The 15,584-nt window shown below is 49.6% G+C and overlaps 5 protein-coding genes across 5 annotated transcripts; 4 read left to right on the forward strand and 1 right to left on the reverse strand.

Annotated features, from left to right (window-relative positions):
- Nucleotides 1-994: 994 nt before the first annotated feature.
- pmcA (putative P-type calcium ATPase) lies at nt 995-5,365 on the forward strand (the record flags this gene model as incomplete). The annotated part of the gene is made up of 4 exons (XM_056631661.1): nt 995-1,374; nt 1,433-4,114; nt 4,197-4,388; nt 4,441-5,365. The coding sequence occupies 4 exons, from the start codon at nt 995-997 to the stop codon at nt 5,363-5,365; spliced, it is 4,179 nt and encodes a 1,392-aa protein (XP_056487212.1).
- A 727-nt stretch (nt 5,366-6,092) lies between these two features.
- Nucleotides 6,093-7,568, forward strand: N7509_007025 (uncharacterized protein; the record flags this gene model as incomplete). The annotated part of the gene is made up of 2 exons (XM_056631662.1): nt 6,093-6,200; nt 6,363-7,568. The coding sequence occupies 2 exons, from the start codon at nt 6,093-6,095 to the stop codon at nt 7,566-7,568; spliced, it is 1,314 nt and encodes a 437-aa protein (XP_056487213.1).
- A 279-nt stretch (nt 7,569-7,847) lies between these two features.
- On the reverse strand, nt 7,848-8,593 carry N7509_007026 (uncharacterized protein; the record flags this gene model as incomplete). The annotated part of the gene is made up of 2 exons (XM_056631663.1): nt 7,848-7,879; nt 7,933-8,593. The coding sequence occupies 2 exons, from the start codon at nt 8,591-8,593 to the stop codon at nt 7,848-7,850; spliced, it is 693 nt and encodes a 230-aa protein (XP_056487214.1).
- Nucleotides 8,594-11,544: 2,951 nt separating this feature from the next.
- Nucleotides 11,545-13,282, forward strand: N7509_007027 (purine-cytosine permease family protein; the record flags this gene model as incomplete). Its single annotated transcript, XM_056631664.1, has 4 exons — nt 11,545-12,000; nt 12,053-12,276; nt 12,327-13,089; nt 13,148-13,282. Coding segments are annotated over 4 exons (1,578 nt in total), but the record flags the coding sequence as incomplete, so codon positions are not given.
- Nucleotides 13,283-13,957: 675 nt separating this feature from the next.
- Nucleotides 13,958-15,373, forward strand: N7509_007028 (uncharacterized protein; the record flags this gene model as incomplete). The annotated part of the gene is made up of 3 exons (XM_056631665.1): nt 13,958-14,254; nt 14,316-14,902; nt 14,974-15,373. The coding sequence occupies 3 exons, from the start codon at nt 13,958-13,960 to the stop codon at nt 15,371-15,373; spliced, it is 1,284 nt and encodes a 427-aa protein (XP_056487216.1).
- Between the last annotated feature and the right edge of the window lie 211 nt (nt 15,374-15,584).

The following is a 15,584-nucleotide window of genomic DNA, read 5'->3' on the forward strand; positions in this document are numbered from 1 at the left end:
AACTACGAAATACTCGTACCAACTGAATACCATCTAAACTACCCTTGAAACTCTCTCCGTTCAGACATTCCAAGACAAACCTTATGATTTTCGATGTTGAGCACAGGGAATATCCTGGATTTCCCCCGGTATTGACGCCCAAATTGCAGTGCTGGTGCCCTATTGTCATCACCACCAAAGCTACGAGTACACGAGCTACGAGCTACGAGCTACGAGCTAATATTCTATGGCCCCCAACCGCCGCACATAAAGTATTGGAGACGTCATCTCCACTCAACGGTCCAGCGCGCGCCAAATAATTTGTCTTCTATTGCCCCTTATTCGCCTCCCTTTGCCCTCCGGAGTCCCGGGGGCGGCTTGGCACGCGAGGCAGTGCAAACACTGGAATTCGAAGCCGCACCAGCCTGCCTTTTCTCCCGTTTGCCACCCCACTGCTGGAGAGCGAGTGATCGAGAGAGGTGCCACGATTGCCTCATCTTCTTTTCTTTCAATCAATTCTCCTAGCAGCAAAAAAAAACCCAGAGGCCCTATGCCCTCCGATCCAAAGCCACGTCCGTGAGTGACAAGTCGAGCGCAACACCGCACGCTATCCACTGGGGCTGTGCAAGTGTGGAACCCTACCCCGAGCGGGCTCCATATACGAAAAGGAAAAACATTCGAGACCGGAGTGGATCTACATCTGCAAAGGGGTCTGGTCTTGCTGCTGTCAATCTTGCGATCTGAGTGGCGCGTCCGGTTGCATGCGATTTGATTTCCCTCCTTGACGACCTTCTTGACTCCTTCCCATATCCCTCTGTCGAAAAGCCACCTCCCTCCCAAAAGAACACCCGTCGGGCACGAAACAGCTGCATCTGTGATCCTGATTCGACCGCCCCGATCTACAATCTACGAGAGCCGACTCCTTCCTCTCCTCCTCCCCATCAATGCAAACACCAGTGGTTGTGGATCTACCACCCGCGTGAAATCGCGTTCGGCTTCGTTTTGATCATTCACAATGTCAAATCCACGAGAAGATGACGAGCCTGCCCAGACCCCTACTACACCCTTGAGGAGAGAGCGGGCTCCCACCATCACCATTGACACCTCCGCCATGAACTCGCCAAATAACGGCCAACCGCCCGTCCAAGTTCTTTCCGGTCCCGAGCAAGCCTCGACAGATAATCTTAATCTTAATAATAATAATGGAGAATCGCCCAGCTCCAGGTCCGCAGGTCATGATGATGCTGTGTCCCCTACTGATCGAAGGTCCACCGCATCAATCCGTTCAAATGCCTCTTCGGAAGCTCGAGACCGAGACCACGAAAATCGACCTACTTCGCCTCACAATATCTCATCCCCAAAGACCAAGCAGTCGGAATCACACTCCAACTTTTTGTCTGTCCCAGGCACGCGCTCACGGGGGGAACTCCCTCGAATCAGAAGATGCCACCAGCCAGGCTTCCAGTATCTATGGGGGCGATACCTATGTCCCGAGCCAGTCTCACCACTCGCATTCCCAATCCGACCTCACAAAACACACCAATATCGATGAAGAGGACGCCCTAACCCCAGACCCCGGTCGGGAAGCCGAATTTGAAGTTGAAAACAATCGGTTCGCGTTTTCCCCGGGTCAACTGAATAAGCTCTTGAATCCGAAGAGCTTCTCTGCTTTTCGTGCATTGGGGGGACTGCGAGGTCTCGAAAAGGGGCTGCGGACGAATGTCCAAAGTGGTCTCAGCACTGACGAGGCTGCGTTGGATGGGGCCGTGGGATTTGAAGATGCCGTTGGCCCGGGCTCGCCCTCTTTACCCAAAGCAGCTTCCCCAGTTGGACCGCCACCTGTAACTCCTGCAGATACAAAGACCGATAGTGATGCAAATCAAGAGTTCTCAGATCGGAAACGGGTTTACGGCGATAACCAACTCCCAGAGAGAAAGTTGAAGACCATCTGGGAATTGGCCTGGATAGCTTTCAACGACAAGGTGCTTATCCTGCTGACGGTTGCCGCCGTCATCTCTCTCGCTGTTGGTATCCCCCAGTCTATTCACCCAGCTGATCCAGACGAGCCGGGTGTGGAGTGGGTGGAAGGTCTCGCTATTCTAATCGCCATCATCATTGTCGTGACTGTTGGCGCCTCGAATGATTGGCAAAAAGAACGACAATTCGCAAAGCTTAACAAGAAGAAAGAAAATCGACTTATCAAGGTGATGAGATCCGGCAAGACTGTGGAAATATCTATCCATGACATCCTTGTCGGCGATGTGATGTACATGGAAGCTGGCGATTTAATCCCCGTCGATGGTATCCTGATCGATGGTCACGGTATCAAGTGCGATGAATCTTCCGCTACTGGTGAATCCGACCTTCTTCGAAAGACCCCTGGCGATGACGTTTATCAAGCTATTGAACAGCACCAGGATCTCAAGAAGAAGGACCCCTTCATTGTCTCTGGCGCCAAGGTCTCAGAAGGTATCGGAACCTTCCTGGTCACTGCTACCGGTGTGCACTCTACTCACGGCCGAACTATGATGTCTCTTCAAGAAGAGGGCGAGACAACCCCACTGCAAACCAAGCTTAACAAACTTGCCGAGTACATCGCTAAATTGGGCCTCGCCTCTGGTCTACTTCTGTTTGTGGTTCTTTTTATCAAGTTCCTCGCAGGACTGAGCAAGATCGATGGTGGCGCGGATGCTAAGGGCCAAGCTTTCCTGCAGATCTTTATTGTCGCTGTCACCATCGTTGTCGTGGCGGTTCCTGAAGGTCTACCACTGGCAGTCACGCTCGCCCTAGCCTTTGCTACGACAAGAATGATTAAAGACAATAACCTCGTTCGCTTCCTCAAGGCCTGTGAAACCATGGGAAATGCAACAACCATTTGCTCCGATAAGACAGGTACTCTCACAGAAAATCGGATGACTGCTGTTGCTGCCACATTGGGAACTTCATCGCGATTTGGAGACAAGGGACCTGCTGCTGCTGAATCAGGAGATGTTTCTGCATCGGAATTTGTGTCTACACTTTCGCCATCCGTCAAGGATCTTCTACTCAAATCGATCACCCTCAATTCTACCGCTTTCGAGGGTGAGCAGGATGGAGTGAAGACTTTTATCGGCTCTAAGACAGAAACTGCGCTCCTTTCATTCGCCCGCGATAACCTTGGAATGGGTCCTCCCAGCGAAGAGAGAGCAAGTGCGAAGGTTGTACAGATGTATCCTTTCGACTCGAGCCGCAAATGTATGGCCGTTGTTTTCCAGCTTGAAAATGGGAAGTATCGGATGCTGGTTAAGGGTGCAGCGGAAATCTTGATGGCGAAGTCCACAAAGATCGTCCGAGATCCCACTGCTGCTCTCGAGGACTCACCGCTGTCAGAAGAAAATCGCTCTACTCTGGATAACATCATCGTCACCTATGCGTCGCGCTCTTTGCGATGTATCGGTCTTCTCTACCGAGACTTCGATCAATGGCCACCCCATGGAGTATCAAACTCGGGGTCTCGGGAAGGTGCTGACTTTGAAGCAATCTTCAAAGACATGTCTATCTTTGGTATCTTTGGTATTCAGGATCCTGTCCGAAAAGGAGTCGCAGAGGCTGTGAAGACTTGCCAGCGCGCCGGTGTCTTTGTGCGCATGGTGACTGGTGATAATATCATGACTGCAAAGGCTATCGCTGAGGAGTGTGGTATCTATACTCCCGGTGGCATCGCCATCGAAGGCCCCGAGTTTCGGAAATTGAGTACACGACAAATGAACCAAATCATTCCTAGGCTTCAAGTCATCGCTCGATCCAGCCCTGACGACAAGAAGATCCTCGTGAACCAGCTCAAGAAACTTGGAGAGACTGTTGCTGTCACTGGTGACGGTACCAACGATGCTCAGGCGCTCAAGAATGCCGATGTTGGTTTCGCTATGGGTGTTACTGGTACTGAGGTAGCCAAGGAAGCGTCGGACATCATTTTGATGGATGACAACTTTGCGTCTATTGTCAAGGCTATGGCGTGGGGTCGCACTGTTAGCGATGCTGTGAAAAAGTTCCTCCAGTTCCAAATCACTGTCAACATTACTGCTGTCGTCCTCACCTTTGTCTCCGCAGTTGCCAGTCCCACAAGAGATTCCGTGCTCAGTGCAGTCCAGCTGTTGTGGGTCAACCTGATTATGGATACTTTCGCTGCTCTTGCATTGGCGACCGACCCCCCCATCGCCATATGTTCTCGATCGCAGGCCTGAATCTAAAGCGGATCCCTTGATTACTCTGACGATGTGGAAGATGATTGTTGGCCAGTCAATCTACCAACTAGTCGTAACATTTGTGTTGAATTTTGCCGGCAAGCATATCTTCACCTGGGATGAAGGTCATATGCAGACAGTAGTGTTCAACACTTTCGTCTTTATGCAGATCTTCAACCAGTACAAGTAAGTTCGACCTTAATTTCGATACGGTCTTTCGCAATACTAACTCTCGCAGCTCTCGTCGAATTGATAACAAGCTCAACATTATGGAGGGAGTCTGGCGCAACAAGTGGTTCATCGGTATTCAGCTCATCATTATTGGTGGCCAGGTTTTGATTGTCTTCGTGGGAGGCCAGGCCTTCTCCGTGAAGCGCCTTGACCAGGGCTCACAATGGGCTGTCAGCTTGGTTCTCGGTGCGATTTCGCTACCTATCGCCGTGGTCATCCGCCTCATTCCCGATGAATTCGCCAGCAAATTTGTCCCACAATTCTGGCATCACCGCAAGCAAGAAGGGCCGGAACTTGTTGTGTCCGATGAAGACCGTCGCTACGAATGGAACCCCGCATTGGAGGAGATCCGTGACCAGTTGGCTTTCATCAAGTCTGTCCGAGGTGGTCGTATTCGCCACATTCGCCACAAGCTGCAACACCCTCAGGAATTCTTGCCTAGATCTCGCAGTGGTTCACGATCCCGGGAATCCTCTGCCCCGGCAACCCCCAACGGCGAGTCCGGCAGCCCACCTCCTCAGCCTCAGCCTCCGACTCCCGAGTCGCGCTCACGTCGTGGTACCCGATCTCGTTCCAACTCAACTTTCGGGCCTGCAGCCGCAATGGCCGGTGTAATCGCCGGTAGTATCGCCGGGTGGTCCCCTATTGATCACGGTCAAGACGAAGCCGATTCGATCACTTTCCCGCCCATAGGCACCTCTGGTGGAACGGACCGTCAGCCTGGCATTGAAATCCACCCTGATACCTCGGCCGATGACCGCATCGTAGGCGAATACTCCCACGACCCCAGGAATCCGCCCAGCCAGAACCCGGATCTGATTCCTTTCTTTGAACACGCGCCTCCTTCAATTTCCGATCGAGCACCGTCTAGCCGAGGCCGTCGCTCTATGTCTCAACGTTCTCGATCAAGTCAGAGTCAGTCACGAGTCTGATCTCAGACTACATACCTACCACCTACGCACAAACCAGCTCGGTGGCATTTCAATGCATTAAAACAGAAAGCATTTTCACGAACGGCGTTTGTGTTTCCCTTCTTTTATCTCTTATATCCCATGGCAACGCTACTTGAGTCTCTCTTCTTTTGTTCGTTTCTTCCCAAACCTGTCGGGTACAATTCTCCCTTTTGTAATACTTCTTGATTGTGTCCTGTTCCATTGCTTTTTCTCGTTTTGCTCCCGGAAAATATTGTGGCGCAGTGCGTTTAACAAAAAACCCCCCCATAGACTTGGCATGCTCTTTTCTTTTTGCCTGTCATATTTGCATTGCCGGGGCTGCATAGGACAGCTTCACTGTCACTTTTGGCGAATTTTGGCGTATTGAGGCTGATAATGCCAAAGTGTCTGTTTCATAATTGACCAATTTCGTTTCTGCATATTGAGCAATCATTGTTTAAAAAGTAAATAGTACATATTCTCTCTAAATCAAGAAATTAGATATCGCTTAAGGCAACATTACCTACTCGTAACGTTCAGGATGAACTTTCATCCTTAGCGTACTGAGTAGCTTGCAAAGCCCCCCCACATTTTCCCGGACAAATCACGATGCGACTTGCTCTCCCGCCAGGAAGCCATATTAGTAGTCATACTTCCCCAACCCACAACCTAACACTCTCTATTTGATTCTTTCACACCTCTTGCACATCATTCTGTGAACGAAACTATGGCTACTACACCTACTCTACCGACACAGGCCGACTTGCTTCAGCGATGGGGCGGCAGAGACATTGCGGACTTGCCCAAACCCGCCGCTGTGATTGACAGAGCAATCGTCCGTAGGCATTGCGAAAGAATGAACAATACCATCCGGACCCTGGGAGTGGAATTCAGAGCCCATGTCAAAACGCACAAAGTTGGTGTTCTTTACCCAGACAAAGCAGCTCTATATCAATGCAGAAAAAGCTGGGAAGTGGAAAAGCTAACCCCCCCCTAGACTCTCGAAATCGCCAAGTTGCAACTGGATAAGGAGAGCCAGGCTCCCAAATTCATCGCTTCAACACTATTGGAGATTGAAACCCTAACCCGGTTTCTCGCTGGTCTGAAGCAAGCTGGCCGGAGCCCTAACATCCTGTATGGCATTCCCCTCGTGCCATCCCACATTACCCGGCTGGCGGAATTGGCCGCGGAAATCGGCGAGGAAAGCGTCACCGTGATGATCGACCACCCAGACCAGGTCCAGTACCTGAAGGAATTCTCCGCCAAAACCAATTTCCCGGTCTGCGTCTTTGTCAAGGTAGATACCGGATATCACCGCGCAGGTCTACCGCCGATCTCCCTGAACAAAAACGGACTTCTGGAAAAGCTCGCCGAAGCCGAAGAAGCGGGCCACGCAAAATTACTTGGCCTCTACTCACACTCCAGTCTCAGCTATGGCGCGACAAACGCCGATGAGGCGATGGAATATCTCATCGGCGAGATCCAGGGTTGCAAGGTCGCTTTGAACAAGTGGCTGCATCTCCTCCCGAAGAACCGGGAACTGGTTATCAGCGTTGGCGCGACACCCCAGGCTATTTCCTCGTATAATTTGGTGCAAGGTGACGCTTCTGCAAAGGCGGAGGAACTTCGCGCTCTACTGCGACAGCCAAGTGCAGAACAGAGCGAGGCGCAGGTGAAGATCGAATTGCACGCGGGTAACTACCCCGTTCTGGATATGCAGCAAGTTTCCACGCATGCACGTAATGGTGCCGGTGGGCTTGAGGAAGAGATTGCGATGTCTGTTGTTGCCGAGGTCTGCAGCGTGTATAATGACGGTGAACGAGAGAAACCAGAGGCGCTTGTTGCGGCCGGTACATTGGCGTTGGGTCGTGAGCCTTGCGCCGCTTATTCTGGATGGGGCATCCTCTCGAACTGGAGACAGACTGGTGACGCTGAGTCTGGCGCATCGCGGCTGATGGTTGAGCGGATTAGCCAGGAGCATTCGATTATTTCTTGGGAAATGGCTGCGCAGGAGAGCATTCCTTTGCAGGTTGGACAGATTGTTAAGATCTATCCTAACCACTCTTGCGTGACGGGTGCGTTCTATGGGTTCTATTTCGTTATCGACTCGTCCCTGGATGAGGCTTCTAGAGTGGTTGATATCTGGGTTCGTGGTCGGGGTGGTGAGGTTACGGATCCTCTGACCTTGACTAGATTTCAGTGAATGATTAGATCAATAGTTTGATAGAAAGAGTCTGGGTTTAGATTTCTTGGAATACAGATAATGTGATTGAGAGACTCTGCTCGCTGTTCACAGCTTCATCGGTATCGTCCCTTCTTTGATATCCTCTCGTCGTATTCCAAGCCCTGGGTATCTTCACTCTTCTTATTGCAACTCCATCCTGGCCAGTTGTTCAAGGCGTCGGTTACCAAGGTGAGAGAGGGGAGAAAGCGACATCTCTGGAAAATCCTGCCCATCCGTAGTTCGTAAACGAATATGGATCTATGACTCGAATCTCTGGCCAAGGTAAAATGCTAGATGCTCTGTTAGTTTGAGAGCTCTTGTAGAAGGGTTAATGTAAACGTACTATTCAGCTCGGCAACATGGAACACCACCGGCGTCTTAGAGCTCTGCAGCATATTCTGCTCTTCAATCATAGCCGATATCCAACTATCATGGTCGGTGACAGCATTAGCCTCTAGTCGTGACTGAGATCCTGGTTCCACGTGCCAGAGACTGATATCGTGGATTGAGGGATCGTAGCCGCAGAAATGCTTCAATTTGTCCACAAACAACCCGTAGCTCAAATGTCTCTCGTCAACGGTACCATCGTGGTAAAGGGCACGTTTGGTGGTCAAAAAGCGGGAGAGGAAAGTGGATTTTGACGTTATCCCATCCGGGGCGACGAAGACGACTTTTTCTTCGTGAAGCATGTGGGTCGCCGTATCCTTGTAGTACTTCCAGACTCGGTAGGTGCTTTGCTTGCAAAGCTGGGCAATCCTGGAAAGAGCGTCAAGGCATTCTTCAGGATCTTGTAGCATGAGGGCTTGAACTTGACTTGGCATTTGTCGTATGCGGTGGAATATGGCTGGCCGCAGGATTTCTTGACTCTCATATTGATTGATACGCACGGCCAACAGCTTTGTATCCTCCAGCACTTTGAAAAGAGTGAGAGTTATGGAGTCACGGACCACAGAGCCGCGGCGAATTCCCAGGAGCAGCCAGTACTTCTCTTCGTCGTCGATCATGGTGGTAAAGAATAAAGCGTGGAGATGGGGTATGGTGAGGCAGTGGGGAAGGAAAAGAGGGGGAGATCATTCTGGATGGGTGGAATAAAGACATGACCTCGTTTACGGGCTCAGAAAATGGAATTCGAAACTACAAGGCGCCCTCAGAGCAAGTGAACGAGCTGGGGGATGACGTGTCCGACAACGGAGATTGGGGTTGGTCTCTAGCAAGGTGGGGGAACAAACACGGCAAAGACCGAGGATGGAATGAATGGGAGTAGGAAAATACACAGCTGTGCATAATGAGCTCCGCCTGAATCGGCATTATCGTTGAAAGATTCAAGTTGACTGTGTGGTGAAATATGAACACAACAGCCGAGAGCGCAAGATGGTTACCATGGACGGAAAACTAAATACATGGAACATCGGAATAAACAATGATTTCAAAGTTTAATTTGGATAGATGATAGTGTTCAAGTTCTTTTAGGTCTGTTTCCAGGGCTTAGCAGACATAGATGAATTGCTTTAACAAAGGCTCTATGTTGATCGGATGTGGGCTTTTGACCAAGTTAACCTGAATTAAAACTGTCAACAGTCATAGTGCTAACTGGGCTCAGGAAGCTTCGTGCTGTTATAGTAAAGCCATGTAGACACACATTTTTTTAAAGCCTACGATAATATGCGTGACGAGTTCAAGAACTTGATATTTCGTGTACAAGTTTTCAAGTTGTCAGCCATTGATATATTAATCTCCTGAGGCTGGTGTATGGAAGGTTTGGATAGAAATACCGTGATATTAATAGGAGTGGCAGAATCCAGGGCTCACAGTGGCATTTAGTGACGGGCCTTTGGTAAACCCGGGAACTTCCCTGTGAACTTGAATTAAAACAGTAACTAATATTTGAATCAAAATAGGCATCGAACTCATGTGAACGAAGTACTAGTACTACTCCTAGTAGCAACTTTTCACGTCTCCAATATATTCAGGTTGCCCACTCAGATGTGCCCAAGCGAGCCAAATTTGGTCACTCGTCAATCCATCAAAAGTTAAAAAAGGACCAACATTCACTCGCAATCGAGCATTATCTCTACAATGTATTCCTAGATCCAGCTGTTAATAAATGAATGGATATGGGGAATAAGCCTCGATGGTATGTGGGGAATCGATCCTTCCATGATAAAAACCAGAAATGCAGCACATGTACCCAATGGCAGGGATACGCCCGAGGCGTTTATATACCGATGTGGTCTCAGCATCAGACCTATTAGCTTTATCACACCCGTAGCCTCAAATTCCACATGTAAAGTGCCTACTGCGCATGACTCACCGTGGGAAAGCGGACTATAATTCTTCTCAGTTTTCTAGTTGTAGTCTGGTAGAGAACTAACTGCCCAGCAGATCGATACACATGCTTCAAGAAGGTAAGTAGATGGATATCAAAAACCAAAAACTGGAAGGCTGGCAGATGGACTCAGGGATAACTGATAATGATATGCAGTCGATCATCCGGTAGATCAAATCGGCATCGGTGGAAGTAACGGCCGCGTGTCACCAAGCATGCAGGAATTGCAGAACTTGTTTCGTCCGACCCTATGCATAACAGGTGAACATGTGGGGCGGGGAAGGAGTTTCGGAAAGCTTATCTCCGGTTTTTTAAGGGCCCTTTGAATGTACTGTCTGTACTACGTAATAATATCGGGATTCAGGATTCTCGCTGTCAATGCTGGAGCAGGATTGATGGCCTCCTCCTAGTTCCAATTATTGTAGATGGCATGTCCAAGAAGTCACGTATGAAACTGGACTCATACAATAAAGCTAAAAATACGAATGAACATGAACCATTCTTCATATAAAATGAGTTTGAATTCGATCACTAAAGTGTAAATATCAGCGTGACCGAGTCTACGGGACCGAATGATGAAGAGCCGAATGAACTTAACCTTTTCTAGCTAGCTGCCTGATGCCATGCGTATAATTCCAAGCACAAGGCTGGCTTTCTCCGAGATTTATCTTCATCCCTTCATACGTATCTTTGCACAGGTCATTTGGAACGAATCATCAGCGGGGAAAAGGAGCAGATATTATGTACAGTATGAGCAGAACACAACATTTCTGGGTCGCCTCGTTGGTTGGAAAGAAAGAGCCCCAGCAGATCAGTCGTTGCTCCTGTCTCCCCCACATCTGATCGCCGTATAAAAGCTGAAAGGAGCTTCTCTCCTTGCGTGGGCCACATTCCAGTGTGAGCATTTTCGGAGGTTTAGAGTATGCTGACCCACCCACTATGGGTAACCAAACGGTGATCATGCAAAGCAGGGTCGCGTTAGCTGCAAAACGCTTTCTTCCCCGCTGGCGGCCGTCAGAAGGGTCTATCCCTCGATACATAGTATCATCATGATACTATCATGAGGTGGGCTTCAAATGCAATGTCACAATTAACTTTCGACGGGATTTGGAGGTTCCACTTCGTGCAGATAGATCGACTATGATCTCAACAGCTTCTCTGCTCCACATCGTGGATCCACAGAAAACTTCCTGGGTGCGTGTTTTGGTTTGAGCGGGGGAGGAAGTCGACGTGTTTATTGGCTCGGGTTGCGGATGAGCTACCCAGAGGAGTCTGAGTCCTTGTTTGCTCAGGAATGTCTAGCAAAGTGGTGAGGTGCGGGTGTTACACCCAGCCCCGACACAGGGTGATGTCAGGTCCTACGGTGCGACAGGGGCGTGCACTGGGTACTGAGCTTAGTCTCCTATATCTATCATGCCGGAGCTACCCTAACCATCTTTTTCGAGTTCGAATATTCACCAATCTCGCTAACTTTTTTTTGGACGTGGCCTAGGTACGGCTATTGATCAGCGTGGAGGGTATTTTTCTACGCAAGTGTTGAGGTTATCTACCTCTGTCTCCGAATCGTGCAAAAGCCTGTGAGCAAGAGGCAACTTCATCGTCGACTATCATCGTCATTGTCATCAAGCTATACCGATAGTTAAATCCAGCTCGCCAAAGAATCATCCAAGGATGAAGCCCGAAGATATCGAAAAGGCGCATGAATCACCTTCCCTACACAGTGTGAGCCCATTCGAAATTTATAACGACTCCTCAAGCGCAATCAATGCCGGAATCGATACCAAGCCGCAATCAAGATATCGCAGATGGATCCAAAGCCTCAAGAATGTCGAATCACAAGGTATCGAGCGCGTACTCCCCGAGGAGCGCGAGGAAATGACAGCATCTTCAACATTACACATGTTGCTCATGTGGTTCAGCATGGCACTGGCCACAAATAACATCATTGTCGGGTCCATGGGAACAATGGTACTGGGTCTCAGCTTCAAGGATGCCGCTTTGTGCGCTGTGTTTGGAAACTTGGTTGGAGCTTCGACAATCGGGTATATGAGTACCTGGGGACCACGGAGTGGCAACAGAACCTTGGTCAGTCTCCAGAACACGATGAATCTGCCATATTTGCTAATCCACCCGATAGATCGTTGCTCGCTATTTCATGGGATACTACCCTAGCAAAGTCTGCTGCATGCTCAATGTCTTCACCAACCTCGGATATAGTATGGTGAACTGCGTTGTCGGAGGCCAAATCCTGTCCAAGGTGTCTGGCGGTCACCTCTCAAGCCTGGTTGGAATTATTGTTGTGGCATTTTCAAGCTGGGTAATGGCAATGTTTGGAATGCGCATTTTCCAGATCTATGAACGGTAAGCAGTCAACAGAAAACTGTCATTTTCATTAATCTGACAAAGTACAGAGTTGCATGGCTTCCCCAATTGATGGTCCTGTGTGTAATGGTAGGATCTGCTGGTCCACATTTCGATTTCAGCACTCGCACGGAGAGCTCTACGGCAGTTCTGAATGCTAAACGCATTTCATTCTTCTCTCTGTGTCTTTCCGTTGGTCTCTCTTGGGCACCCTTGGCCGCCGATTATTATGTCTATTACCCGTCTCATGTCAAGCGCTGGAGAACCTTCGCCGTGACCGTCCTTGGAGGTGGACAAGCGATGGTGATCACTTTGGTCCTGGGCATTGGCTTGGGGACAGTCATGGCGAGCTCCCCGACATATGCTCTCAAGTATGGAACCGACCCTGGCGGCCTGCTGATGACTGCGTATGATTCCCTCGGAGGATTTGGCAAGTTTTGCGCCGTGATCAATGTGCTCGCCCTGGTCGCCAACAACACCCCCGGCTCATATTCCATGGGCATGAACTTTCAAATGCTCGGTGGATTCTTTCAAAGGGTCCCGCGACCGATCTTTACAACGCTGAGCACAATCATCTATACCGCTTGTGCCATGGGCGGTCGCAACTCCCTTTATGAGATTTTCAAGGGCTTTTTGCCATTGATCGGGTATTGGGTTATCATTTGGTTCATGATTGTTCTTGAAGAAGACGTGATCTTCCGCAGGAAATGTGGATATGACTGGACTGCATGGAATAACCCCAAGAAGCTGCCCAAGGGTATTGCTGCTGGTATCAGTTTCTTGATCGGATGGGCTGGAGCGATCCTCGGCATGGTAAGTTCCTCGAGTTTTCGCCGAAATAGATCAAAAACTAATATCAACGACCCTATAGAACCAATCATATTACAGCGGTATCATCGCCCAGCTCACGAACGGGTCGGATCTGGGAATCTGGATGGGGGCCGGATTTACGGCGATGGCATATCCACCATTGAGGATGCTCGAATTATCATTGTATGGCCGCTAGAAGGGTTTTCGATTTGGTCTTCGGATGGCCGGATGTGCTACGATCGCATATGAAACCGACAGCCCCGGTCCGCGGCATAGTGCTGATCCCCCGCGATTTGGGCCGGGAAAGTTTGGAGTAAATATCTCTGTCGCATGTTATTGGAGGGGGCAGTATGATCCTGTAAAAAGAAAGAGAAAGAGAAGATAAGAAATAGGATGATGGAGATGCTGCACATGGTCCTGACTCCTGAAATATTACTGATTCCCTAGGATACACAATAAAAAGCAAATTAAAAGAATCTTGGAAGCTGTACTCCGTATGGGGGAGGTCACTTAATTATGCAGGGCTATCATGAGACCAAAGCCCTTTGTGCATCCATACCTCCGACTGTAATTGACGGGTCATGCGAATGGTGCTATCCATGATAGGTTAGTGATTGTAAGACCAGATCCCTCATGGTCCAGTGAAACAACATACTATGCTCTCCTAGACCCACTGTAATTACTCTAGCGTCAAGTCCCGAGCCGAGCTGTAGAGAGTTTATGCAAGCTGTAGCATATAAAAGGCGGCGTGGCGTACCCTAGTGACCACGCCCGATTTTAAAGGAGTTCCAAGGTTACCGCTGCGCTCACGGCTTCACGACGGATACAACCAGCCTGGGTCCCCTTTGATGCTCGATCTATCCTGTTCGCCATGGACAACAATACCTTTCTCGTTGTTCAGCCGGTGACAAATATCGCTCGTGCCATTCTAGATTCATCACCGCGCCAATGGATCCCTTACGCTCTGCCCCTCTTATTGGGATACCCTCTCATCGCCCGTGTGCTGCGATATCGCCGCCTGCGACAGCTTCACCGGGACTACCCTTATAAAACCCGAGCGGACATGGCCAAAATGACAGATGACCACGCCTTCCAGATTCAAAAGACCGTCGCACAGCTCGAGTTTCCATTCATCTTCATCAAATCACTGCAGTTCGCTTTGTTCAGAGTAAATTACATCTCCGTTTGCACACCCCTCGATTCAGCGTCCATACTGACTCTGTACCCAGACCTATGGTATCCCGACCATCTCTCGACTACTCACCAAGACTAGCCAGTTCTCCGACCCGGAGACCTCGCTAAAGCGCTACACCGACACTAGCGCCCTGGTGCAGGAGATGGTAGGGAACAACCCAACCTCGCAGCGCGCATACATCTCACTGGCCCGCACGCGCTTTCTGCACAGCGGGTATCGTGCCTCGGGCAAGATTCTTGAAGATGATATGCTCTATACGCTTGCGCTCTTCGCTCTCGAGCCTATTCGCTTTATCAACACTTACGAATGGCGCACCCTGAGCGATCTCGAGCGCTGTGCCATCGGCACTTTTTGGAAGAGTGCCGGCGATGCACTGGATATTAGCTATTCTGCTTTACCATCGGGCGCGACGGGGTTCCAGGATGGTCTCCAGTGGCTCGAGGAGATTTCTGCATGGAGCGCCGCCTACGAAGAGAGAAGTATGGTTCCTGATCAGAAGAACCGCGAGACGGCAGACCAGACTACGGCTGTTATAGTATACATGCTTCCGAAGATTCTTCACCCTGTCGGACTGCAATTCGTCTCTTTTATGATGGATGATCGGCTACGAAAAGCCATGCTGTAAGTTTGGAACTTAGCGGGTATCAGTAAGACTTTGAGATTTGAGCAATTATGACTGACCTGATCACCAGATACGACGCCCCTACTCCTTTCTTCTCCGCTCTCTTTTCGAGCGCGCTGACAATTCGAAAATTGGCGCTCCGTTATCTGATTCTTCCAAGACCGTACTTCTTGCGCTACGCGTCTTTCACCGAAGAGCCGGATCAGAATGGCCGTTTCTACCTGACCAAGTGGGAGGCTGCCCCTTATTATGTCAAGCCAACTTTCTGGAACCGCTGGGGGCCCGAGGCATGGCTGACATGGGCACTGGGCCATCCTGTTCCAGGAGATCAGGGCGACAAATATTACCCATCGGGCTATGACATTCAGGATGTTGGGCCTAAGTACTTCGAAGGAAAGGGGAGAAAGCAACTGGATGAAGCCATGGCGGAGATGAAAGAATTCAGAACGGGGAAGTGTCCCTTCCACTGATTAGTTCACTAATAAGTACCTGGCAATAAATGCTGCAGTTTCGGTGTCTCATGAGAGGATGTTGGCGCTTTAGGCGATTTTTGAAGTACTAGTTCTACTACACTATAACGCTATTTCTACGTTGAGGGAGACAGTAGAGCCAATACAAATAAAAGGAAAATTTTTCAATATGGACAAGTCTATCTTGCTGGTCAACTGGGACCGAAGTAAA

The sequence above is a fragment of the Penicillium cosmopolitanum genome (genome assembly GCF_028827165.1).
Source record: "Penicillium cosmopolitanum strain IBT 29677 chromosome Unknown utg000008l:1.0-4398992.0:1.0-4402845.0, whole genome shotgun sequence".
NCBI classification, from domain to species: Eukaryota; Fungi; Ascomycota; class Eurotiomycetes; order Eurotiales; family Aspergillaceae; genus Penicillium; species Penicillium cosmopolitanum.